At 44.3% G+C, this 12,352-nt stretch overlaps 1 protein-coding gene across 1 annotated transcript in view; it reads right to left on the reverse strand.

Annotated features, from left to right (window-relative positions):
* frzb (frizzled related protein) overlaps positions 1 to 11,591 on the reverse strand; it is a 16,208-nt gene extending 4,617 nt beyond the window's left edge. Inside the window, exons 1-7 of the mRNA XM_080785883.1 lie at positions 11,017 to 11,591; positions 8,904 to 9,152; positions 5,479 to 5,514; positions 4,364 to 4,420; positions 3,510 to 3,575; positions 626 to 728; positions 123 to 224 (exon numbers count right to left, since the gene is read on the reverse strand). Coding sequence (XP_080642009.1) covers positions 123 to 224; positions 626 to 728; positions 3,510 to 3,575; positions 4,364 to 4,420; positions 5,479 to 5,514; positions 8,904 to 9,152; positions 11,017 to 11,221 — 818 coding nt within the window. The 5' untranslated portion in view covers positions 11,222 to 11,591. The remainder of the gene's footprint in view (positions 1 to 122; positions 225 to 625; positions 729 to 3,509; positions 3,576 to 4,363; positions 4,421 to 5,478; positions 5,515 to 8,903; positions 9,153 to 11,016) is intronic.
* Between the last annotated feature and the right edge of the window lie 761 nt (positions 11,592 to 12,352).

The following is a 12,352-nucleotide window of genomic DNA, read 5'->3' on the forward strand; positions in this document are numbered from 1 at the left end:
TTAAATGTGCTCTATAAATAAAGTTGAGTTGAGGCATATATCCATATCATGATATGGATAGAATATTGATACTATAGGGATGTCCCGACTCCCGAACACAACCCTTAGTTATTCTAGAATACCTGGACCTCTCCTCGTCCTCGTAGCCCATGATGAGGTAGTCGTCCCCAGCGGAGAGCGGGGGACAGAGACAGGAGGACGAGTAGTGCAGCGTCAGCGTCTCCCTGCATTAGGACACGCACGTCACAATTACAACACAATCGTCTCCTTATTTGAGGTCATCGCAATTATTTTGTCACAGTCGTCATAATCGTGTCCATGTGAAAAAAGGTTCATACATAAAAAAGATGAAATAGAAGAGTTTGTAAGCTTACGAATTTTAACTTTTACTTGTAAGCGTGTACGCTTGTAGATCAGTTTTTACGCTATTTTAAGTATAAAATTATTAAAATTAGGCCATAAAAATGTCATATCGGTATCGGATCGGTCTCAAAATAATCCTGATTATTTTCACAGATATTGATGACGCAATAATAATGTGACTGCCTTTTTTCTTTTTTTTTGTATGGTGTACTGTACTGTGCACTGGTGGTGTACTGTACTGTGTACTGGTGGTGTATTGTACCTGGGGATGTGCACCAATGAGCTCTTCAACACCTCCCTCACCTCCACCACAGCAGAGAGGTCGTGACCCCTGCTCCTCACCTCCCGGACCCGGGCTCGGATTACTGCAGGAGAGAAACAATACACGCCGGATGTGGTTCATAATGTGGAACCAACATACATTATAAGTGTATACAATACATACAGTGTATCTGCACAATTCTAACGTGACAATTTACAGACTTTTTAACATTGATCGCTGTCTGATCCTACAAATCCAATTTTATTAAAAACGTATGTTGCTATATCAGTGGTGCTCAAACCTGTCAAGGACCCGATCAAAATTATATGTATTTGCAAAGCCACTGATCCCCACCTCAAAATATTTTGTTCCAGGGACCCCCAGAAGCAAAGATTTGAGTTCAAAATGTTCTCACTCTCTCTTCTCTGCCAGAACCGTGCACGCACGCACGCACGCACGCACGCACGCACGCACGCACGCACAGTTCAAATATCGTGGACTGAAAAGTTTGGGAACCCTTGCTGCCCCCTAGGTTTGCAGATTGACTCTACAGTTATTCATACAGTGCGAAATCATGTTGTCTCAAGACACTTTACACATAGTCAAGACTCAAGACCATACTCTCTACAGTGTAGACACACATACAAAGGCCCAAGAATTCCCCCATTAGCAAGTGCTTTGGAGACGGTGGTGAGGGAAAAACTCCCCTTTTAAAGAAAGAAACCTTGAGGAGAACTTAGATCTAGGTGGGCGGCAGAGAGAGAGAGAGAGAGAGAGAGAGAGAGAGAGAGAGAGAGAGAGAGAGAGGGTGGGGGGGACGCAAAGATAACAATAACAGCTATAATAGCCAGCCACGGAAACCCACAATCCGCAAGCAGGAAGTTTCAAAACTACTCTTAAAAAAGAGAGAGGGAGCCGGCCTCCCTCCCCGCTGGACCAAAACCTAGGAGATTCTAGAGACCACAGGAATCCAAGGACACTCTCACATGAAGCACTGTGGAAAACGTCCAGGGAATGAATCAGGTCACGTACGGGACATTGTCCAGTGTTGGCCGTTCACACATGTGGAATGCAACAGGACATTAAATGTCCGTTTCAGATGCATTCTGAGACTTCTGACATGCGAGAGGCTGTGTTGGTGCATGCATGGTAGACGCATATGTTAGCTAACAGCATGCGGGAGATTCAAGGATCAAATGTGATCTTTTTTAATTCATTTCGACGTCAGCAAGGGCATGCGATCACAACGGGTTCCTAAAGCCAAATCAAATGGGTTCAGATCTGAGCCAAGTCTCCTGAGGAGGCGCGTCTGAAGCCTGGGGTATCCGGATGTAAAAACAAATCCATCCTTCCTTCCAGATGAGTTGAATTGCTTGGCATGCAGTCTCTCACCGATGCGGCAATGCAAAACACAAAAAGACACGTCTTTCGGTACCGTACTAGACGAGTTACAACCAACTTCTCGCCAAAACGAGCCATAGCCATAGCGAGAAGAGGGGAGGCTCATCTCTCTTTGACAATAAAAACCAACACACCCACTCACTCCATGTAAATTCACCGGACTATTACCTCGTCCATTCGCACACCGGGTCTCTTGGGCTTTGTCGGATATTAAACACACAGCAAGCAGGCAGTGTGTAAGGTAAAACTGACTCGGACATAATGCATTCACACGTACTGTAGATCAGAGTAGTAGTTAATGGCTGGATAACTTTCACTTTACAGTGCGCGTGTGAAAAGTACTCTAGATATACAATATGGCACTTATATACGTGTTGATGTCTTCTATCGGATATAACTTGGTCTGAGTGTGCAGCATAATGGGAATGTACCGGTAAGAAGAGAAATGTCCACATTCGCTGGGAAAAGTGGGAACATTTATCGTACATTTACACTTTATTATCACCAACAGATCGTCAAAGACACTCATCACCCCAGCCACAAACTGTTCACACCACTGGCTGCGGCCACGGCCAGGCAAGTGATACCTTACACCAGTGGTTCCCAAAGTTTTTCATGTCAAGGACCCCCAAATTGACACTAATTATCCCGCAGACCCCCATTTGAAAAGATATGCCAGGGAACCCTGCCAGGGAACCCTATCAAAAGCAGGATTCATCGCCATGCTGGCTTAAGGTGGACATTTTTGTCAGCATTTTTGCCACGGACATATATTTAATGAGTGGACAATAATATTACCAGAAACACATTAGAAGCTAGCCCTGAATAACCATAACAGGTCTGTAACAGGTCCATTTCGTTACATTTGTACCACTCTCAGAGTTAAGGGGGTACCTTGCATATAAAACATTTAAGAAACACTAGTACTAGCTTTCATAGTAAATCAAAGTAAATCAGCGTCATACGTACATATTCCCTGAGACATTTGAGGCCCTATCTTGTGACACCCCTTACCCCTTATCCCTAAATGTATTTGCCATGTTTTACTATTTTGAAAAACCTTTTCAAATGTTCAACTAGTCGATCTACACGTTCTAGATCGGCTTGTAGATCGGCTATATGAAGTATTTTAAGAGATTTTTCAAAAAAGTTAAAACATGGCAAATAGCTTTAAGGATAAGGGGTAATAAGGGGTGGCGCAAGATATAGCCCCACCTTGACATTCAGCAGTTGCGTCTTATGATCTTATGATCAAAATAAGAACATTCTAATGGTGTGTAAAAAAGAAATGTGAACATTTGACACATACAAGACCAAGTCTTTGCCACGGACACAGTACGGACATGTTGATGACCCCTGATCAAAAGCCGTTCTACCAGCTTGCATCTGGCAACCATATTGCTGCATGCCCTGCATGCATGTTGTCTTGTCAACAAATTCCTAAACATACTGTATGTTACCAGAGCTAAATATGTCACTTTACCATAGTTGTAGTTGTTCTTCAGATAGGTCTTCAGCCCCAGTCTGACCGCTTTACATTTACAGCCATCTACATGTGCACACGCACGCGCACACACACACACACACACACACACACACACACACACACACACACACACACACACACACTCAGATCAACATATGGAATGTCAGAAAAGGTCAGCTCCATATGGAGATCTAAGGGTGGCAGCGGGGGCAGTGACTTGAGTGTGCAGGGTTTGATTAGGTCTGGCCATATATGGAGCGTGTCTTGAGTGTACAGGGTTTGATGAGGTCAGATCAACATATGCAATGTCAGAAAAGGTCAGCTCCATATATGGAGTTCTAAGGGTGGCAGCAGTGTCTTGAGTGTACAGGGTTTGATGAGGTCAGATGAGGTCAGATGGACAACATATGGAATGAATTCTGTATTGGCCATATATGGAGCGTATCACGATGTGTGATTGACGGACTGACTGACAGGTTTTGCAGGTTTTCACAAGCTACATTGATCCATTGGAACACATGTTATGCTAATAATAAATAATAACTACATTGATCCATTGGAACACATGTTATGCTAATAATAAATAATAACTACATTGATCCATTGGAACACATGCTAATTTTGTTGTTTTCCACATTACTATACTAGGTATTGGACATACAAGGTTTCTACCCGACAACACACACACACACACACACACACACACACACACACACACACACACACACACACACACACACACACACACACACACACACACACACACACACACACACACACACACACACTGAATGATTTATTGATTGGTTACCGTTGGGCCCTATAGACTGAATGATTTATTGATTGGTTACCGTTGGGCCCTTTGCAATGCAGGTTGTGGGAGTCCATGGGAAAGTCTGGACTGGATTCTGGAAAACAGAAAGAGAACAGAAAGTATAATTGTATCCCTGGCAAAGGGATTAGTGTTTTTGGTTTTGTTTGTGGGGAGGGAGGGAGGGACATGCTGCTTTAAAAAAAATAACAATCTAACAATCTAATCTATAGGATATAGGCGCTTTAAAAATGCACCATATACATTTTACCATTATTACGTGTCACGACGAAAACTTAAAGATGGAGTGCCATGATTTTTGTACATTTTCTGTTTTGTACGTGTCAATTTTGCAACACATGTTTTCACCCAGTGTCAATTATCTAATGTAATCCTGGGCGCTACACTTCCTCTGCCAACCTGGCGGGGCAACGGACTCACCTCATGCTTCTTTCTATGCATGAGGAGTCCAAGCTTCTTCTTTTCACCTGACAGGGGGGGGTTTCCCCGGCCGGACGTAGCGCGTGGGAGGAACACATTATTCCAACCAGTTCCTTTCCCCTCCATCGGGCGCCCCGGCTGGCCAGGGGGAGGTAGTTTAGAGACCAGGATTACTGCATGTTTTTTGTGAGGGTACCCTGCCTACCCTAGGGGACACGGGGAGAACATGCAAACTCCACACAGAATGGCCCTTTCACCAACCCCGCCTCGGGTATGACGCGGGGGAGGGAGCACGCCCCCAGCGCCCACAGCTTCCCCAGCGGGAATCGAACCCAGGACCTTCTAGCTGTGAGGCGCAGCACTACCAACTGTGCCACTGTACCCCCCCCCCCCCCCCCCAGGTGTGATTATAATATGCAAATATGTCTTCCCTGTGTATTTTTGGTTTCTTGCTGAAAGCCTTCGAGTCAAAAGGCTCAATCGAATATACACCACTTCAGTGACACACTAAAATCATCCCTCCCTCTTTATCGTACAACACACAGCTGTGGGCGAAGCTTAAGTTCAGGTGGGAGGTGCTAAGGTGAAAACCAGGTATACTTAATGAACTGGTGGGTGTGGCCACATAAAAACATAATACTTTCACACTTGAGAAACCACTGGCCTACAGTGTATCTAGCTATAGGCATGAGGTCAAAAGGTCATCACACTCACCTGGGTTACACCTGGATGGGTCCTGGTAGTACGGGTCTGAGACAGAGAGAACATTCATTAATTAATCCATCCATCCATCCATCCATCCATCCATCCATCCATCCATTCATCCATTCATTCATTCATTCATTCATCCATCCATCACCCATCCATCCTCCATCCATCATCCATCCATCCATCCATCCATCCATCATCCATTCATTCATCCATCCATCCATTCATCCATTCATCCATCATCCATCCATCCATCCATTAATTCATTCATCCATCATCCACCCATCATCCACCCATCAATCATCCATCCATCCATCCATCCATTAATTAATCCATCCATCCATTAATTAAGTAGGCTTAACAGTAGGCTGACAGGAAATAGGGAGAGAGATGTGGGGGTGACATGCAGTAAAGGCCATTGGGAGTCGAACCCGCAGCACACTGCCAGACTGGATTACCACACAAGGTGCCTGGACCGCTGAGCCACGGCCCAGGCTGGGACTCTTGTGTGTGTTGGCGGGCACTGCTGTCCAGGAGAGAACCCAGGTGGGTGGGTGTGTACGTGCGTGTTTGTGTATGCAAATGTTCTTTTTTTGTTTGACTTGTAAATTATGTACTTATTTGTTTTGAAGAATTAATGTTTAATGCACCAATGCGTTCGTTGTGGCCTGTTGTTTGTTTTAGGAGTTTATCTGGAGCAAAGGAATGTCTGCTTTCTGACCTTATAAATAGAATTTGCCATGCATGTCTCTCTCTCTCTCTCTCTCTCTCTGTTATTTGCTTTCTGATAAGGCTGTACTCCAGACTAAACTTTATTTTTGTATACAATTTACATTTAAGAGATTTAGCAGAAGCTCTTAATCCAGAGTGATTTACAGTAAGTAAACCATAAGAACCTATCATCAGTCTAACATCAGAATATATGTACATTAAAACTATACACACTGTAGGATGCCAGATCTTTAATGCACCTGGCATCTGTCTACATGACATGTCATCTGAATTCTAAAATTACATTTTTAGCCTTTGCATATACGCCTCCAAGCATACTGTAGGAGATTTTTGCCGATCTTCAAGCCCTCAGCGGCTACTGTGTGTTCAGTGCGATGAACTATAAACTGGGCTTAGCACAACACACCTGTATCCTTCCCTTATCCTCTCCTCCATTTATAAATCGGGTGAGATTACATGTTATTGATACTTTTTCCTTTTCTTCCGGGTAGCTCAGACGGCATAGAGCTCTCACCTTTGCACCACAAGGTCATTGGTGTTGAACCACGGGTGAATAGCACGGCTTGGGGTACGTCCCGGAAAGTCGGGTGCATGTGTTATAGTTATACATACCAACAGTCAGACACACCATTACCCAAACCCTAACCTCTCCTCACCAGGCTTTCCACCTCGGAGGAAAGCCTGGTCTCTATTCCAAAAGTGCCGTGTGAACCGGTCAGGAACGGATGATATCGTTACGTCATGTTGTAGTATTGTTTTGTAGTCATCAGGCAGGAACAATCAAACGGAACTTCCTTTTCCCTCAAATCGGAAGAATAACAATAAAAGCTCTCGTACCCTGTAGCTTTTATTGAGAAAAATCGGTTTGAGGGAAAAGGAAGTTCCGGAAGATTGATGACTACAAAACGATACTACAACATGACGTAGCGTCGCGATATCATCCACTCCCGACCGGTTCAACATTCAATGGAATGGTGCCCAGGCTACCCAAACCCTAACCTCATAGGAACTTAGCACTTACTAACACTTTATGTAGTATAATAATTAAGGAAAGTTTATGCATGTACTATGTGTACTCTTCATTTCCATTTTCCACCCATTCAGTTTTTCTTTTTTGAAAATAATTTGGGGACCCCCCAAAATAATTTTGCGACCCCCCGACCCACGGGTTGAGAACCCCTGCTATAGTGTATAGTACTGTATACGCATAGTTTCATTAAATAGATTATTCTACTGTTGAAAGCAGGAGAAGACTTTTCCGCATCGAGATGAATTGTTGTTGTTGTGAGCTTTTAGATCAGCCAGTTTCACTATTTGAAATAGGGCTTGTGTTGAGTTTTGTTAATTATCTACAAGTACTTTTCATATCAGATCAGAAGTAGCAGATGTAGAACCTTTGGAGCTTGTGGATCTGCTAGTTTTGATGCTTTTGTGTGACAATGTAGTTTAATCAGACATACAAAGACTACAGTACTCGAGTAAATGTACTTTGTTACTGACACACAGTCAGTTACCCAGTGTTCTGTTTTCCTGGCCATAAATGGACGCGCTCCGCTCTGAGGTTTTGACCTCCAGGAAAGCACTTTCAGATAGGCCTACTTAAGCATTAAACGTATACTACAAATCAACTGGGCTCATGCAGGCCGGCCTGACATATCGGTGGTCAAACGGTATATAATGCTGTCCTGGAGCTGTGGTCAAGCTGCAGGGTGGCCATAGCTTAGTGGCTAGAGAGGAGAGGAGAGGAGAGGAGAGGAGAGGACCTTCCCGTCCGGGAAACAGGAATGTCCCAGATCGGTGCCCAGCCCTAGAGCTGCTCTGTGTGTGGAACCTTAAAAGACCCAGTGGAATTAAAAATACGTTCTTCACACTTTTAGAACACATGGGAAAAAATGGGAACATTTTCACTTTTGTGCATTTGTATCTAAAAAGTCCATAAAAATCAAAATTGTATTACTTCCTGAAAACTAAAACGTGCTGCGTGATGACGTGTCGAGGCTCATATCAATAAAAGCCAATAAAAATGAAGCTCACCCGTTTGATTCCTACTGCTGCATCGTCCTCCAACACAGGTAGTTTGGATTACAAACTACTCCGTTTTTAATCTCTCTAATTACATCCAGACAGTGTAATACTTGCTGTAAACTTAATCATCAGTCACGCTAAAATATGTAGGTTGTGTAGGGGTCATACCTATGTTCCCTCAGCCCTATGTTCCCTCAGAAGGAGCATTGGTCCGAGGTGCGCTGGGGGTCGGGAGAGGGTGGGTGGTTAGGTTTAGGTGTCTGCCCCGGGGGAGGTTAGGGTTAGGGTGAGGGTTTGAGGTAGGTTGTCCATCGGACCGTCGGCATATTGACGCGGACCCGAGGGAACATAGGGCTGAGGGAACATAGGTACGGTCCCGTTGTGTATAGGTTAGAGATAAGCCCCTGGCTTTGCTGCCGTCTCTCTGTCACTTTGTAAACAAACATGGAGAGACGTCCCATAGCCTGGAGGGATGCCACGCTCTGATTGGTTCAGAAACTTTAGCGTTAAATCGCTCTAGATTAAGAGCGTCTGCTAAATGCCTAAATTGTAAATTATATATCCTTCAATGTTAATGTGTCTAATTATTATTTTTATTTTTGGAGCGGGAACTTTGGGGGGTGGGAAGGCTAACATAGACTTAATAATAATAATAAACTAAAATCACCACCGACCTGGCCCGTCGGCCTTGACGATAGCCTCGGGCGAGATGCAGACCCCGCGGTCGTACACGGGCAGCTCGGAGCAGGCTAGGCTGTCGGGCCAGGTGTGGTTGTAACGCTTCATGACGGGCTCGCAGCCGCCCCGCGCGCGCTCGCACACCGCCTTGCAGGGCCGGATGGGCTCGTGCTGGAAGTCAATGGTGCAGATGGGAGCATACATGGCGCACAAGAAGAACAGCAGGTCGGCGCTGCAGCCCGTCCCTGTGCACGCATAAACACACGTGCACACGACACACACACACACACACACACACACACACACACACACACACACACACACACATAGGGAGAGAGAGAGTTTAGCTCGGCCATATAACCACTGTACTGTATGTATCAACAGCAGAGAAACTACCTTGAAATATATTTGGGCAGGAAGAAAATGTGTTATTTCAAATATATTTGATTGATTGATTGATTGATTGATTGAAACAAGACCACAAGGACATTTTCGGTGATCCCTTTTGACGTGTGTTTGACTGTCTGTCTGTCAGTCAATCACACGTCAAAAGGGATCACCGAAAATGTCCTTGTGGTCTTGTTTACATTCAGGTATTCAATTCATAATCATGACATGCAAAACAACAACACAATTCAAATTATCATAGATAGATATGTACAGGTTGGGGATTTTCCTTTTTTTTCCATTCTTTATAGGTTAATGTATTGGGTTTGATTTTGATGATGTTAAATATTACTGGTATATATATTATTTATTTGGAACTTGGGTTGGGTTTTAGACTATAGTGCTATTCCACATTAGAAAAGACTCCTATGGACAGGTGTTGAAAACTACCACTCGTAGTTCAGCCAATGTAATGCCATGTCCATCCTGTAAAATAAATAAACATAACATAATGTTGCTCCCAGTACAACAGTATCAGACTGTGGTTGTACTGGTCAGCTCCCAGTACAACAGTATCAGACTGTGGTTGTACTGGTCAGATCCTATACAACAGTATCAGACTGTGGTTGTACTGGTCAGCTCCCAGTACAACAGTATCAGACTGTGGTTGTACTGGTCAGATCCTATACAACAGTATCAGACTGTGGTTGTACTGGTCAGCTCCCAGTACAACAGTATCAGACTGTGGTTGTACTGGTCAGATCCTATACAACAGTATCAGACTGTGGTTGTACTGGTCAGCTCCCAGTACAACAGTATCAGACTGCATGTGGTTGTACTGGTCAGCTCCCAGTACAACAGTATCAGACTGTGGTTGTACTGGTCAGCTCCCAGTACAACAGTATCAGACTGTGGTTGTACTGGTCAGCTCCCAGTACAACAGTATCAGACTGTGGTTGTACTGGTCAGATCCCATGCAACAATATCAGACTGTGGTTGTACTGGTCAGCTCCCAGTACAACAGTATCAGACTGTGGTTGTACTGGTCAGATCCGATGCAACAATATCAGACAGTGGTTGTACTGGTCAGCTCCCAGTACAACAGTATCAGACTGTGGTTGTACTGGTCAGATCCTATACAACAGTATCAGACTGTGGTTGTACTGGTCAGATCCTATACAACAGTATCAGACTGTGGTTGTACTGGTCAGATCCTATACAACAGTATCAGACTGTGTGGTTGAACTGGTCAGTAGAAGAAGTTATACAGAATGTGTATTAAATGTGAAGCAGTTTGAGAGATTGAAGTTTGCAAAAATAATATATATGATTACCGTATAGAGTTCTGTGCCTGGAAACTATCAGTCAACTATCTGTCTGTCTGTCTGATCTATATAGTCATTCAAACTGCTCTATGGACAGCCCTATATGGTAAGTAGGCCTACTAGTTACCTAGGAGTCCTTCAAAATATGGCCATATAGCACAGCGTTGTCCTGCCGTGCTGTGGTGGAGATGGTTGGCTGGGTACAGTAGTCTATAGGCTAGTTAGTTACCGTAGATATAGTTAGTTAGGTAGTTTAATAGGTAGAGATACCTAGACCTTCAAACGGCTTTATAGCCAGGACAGTGTTGTCCTATGAGTGCTGTGGTGGAGGTGGTTGGGTACAGTATAGTTTAGTTAGGTAGATAGTTTAGGTAGGTATAGGTATAGGTATAGTTACCTAGTAGACCTTCAAACTGCTCTATAGCCAGGACAGCGTTGTCCTGGGTGCTGTGGTGGAGGTGGTTGGGCATCTTGGTCATGTTCCAGGGCATGGAACGGCACAGCGGGATGCGCACGGGCTCGCAGGACGCAGCGTGCGCAGCGCGCCACCACGGCGCGCACGACGAGAGGAGGCAGCACAGCAACGCGGCCAGGCGAAACATGACGAAGATGATGATGATGAAGATGAGGTTGACAGCTCAAACAACCGCACTTCTTCTGTCGGTAGCCTTCAACAACAACAAAAAGTGTTTTAAAAAGTCGTTTTCAAGCAGAGTCCAAACTTCCCACTCGTGTTTTCAGTGAAAACAGTGTCTTCTTTGTTCGCTTCTAATTCCTTCAAAACGGTCGAACAAACGGTGGACGAAAGGTCGAGTCGTATAGGCTATATAGATACCAGGAGGAGGAATGATAGTTTTTTTGTGTGAAATCCTTTTTCTATCAGAACTATGTGTGCGTTATGTGTCTTTGGCTCATCGCTCCTGTAGCCTATACAGAGCCCCCTCTCTCTCTCTAGTCCGCCTCCGAGCTCCCTCCCTCTTAAGGGCAGGCGGTTCTTATTCTGAAGCCTTCTTCATCATCATCGTCATCATCCATGCATCCATCCCTCCTCCGTCGCTCTCTCTCTCTCTCTCTCCAAACCCTTTTAAAACCACTTCCCTGCAGCTACGAGTGGAAGACCCATATAGGCTATGTCACGATCAGAGTCAGAGGTGTGTAGGACCCAAGCGCAGGACAAGGCAGAGGAAGAGGCAGACACAAGGCAGGTCAAGTGCACGGTGGTTTATTAACCAAAAAACAGGGGAGCAGGAACAAACACAGGAAAAATAAACTAGGAACACTAGGAGCAAGGACATAACACTAGGACTAGGAAAATCAAGGAATCACGAGGAGCTAGAAAATACACTGACCACAAATTACGAACCCACAAAGAACTGACAACACAAGGGCATACTTATAGACATGGGATAACTAGACACAGGTGAACAACACTCAAATCAAGAAAGGGATTGGCTGGGGGACTAAGAGGACACAGGTGGAAAACAAAGACTGATCACAATACAGGTTAGACAAGGCAGGTACAGAACTATACAGGGGCAGACAGGGTGGCACAAAACAATACTATAGTAAAATTATACCACAATATAAACATATACCTGTATTAAAGGCATGTATTCAAAAACAATACTTACAATACTACAATACTTACAATACTAGTACAAAAGCATTAATTTGCCATCGAAATATAGGCCTATAGGCTATCAAAGTATGTAAAAGTAATTAAACAGTTTTAA

The sequence above is a fragment of the Protomyctophum bolini genome, assembly GCF_963924005.1.
Source record: "Protomyctophum bolini genome assembly, chromosome: 16".
Taxonomy (NCBI): domain Eukaryota; kingdom Metazoa; phylum Chordata; class Actinopteri; order Myctophiformes; family Myctophidae; genus Protomyctophum; species Protomyctophum bolini.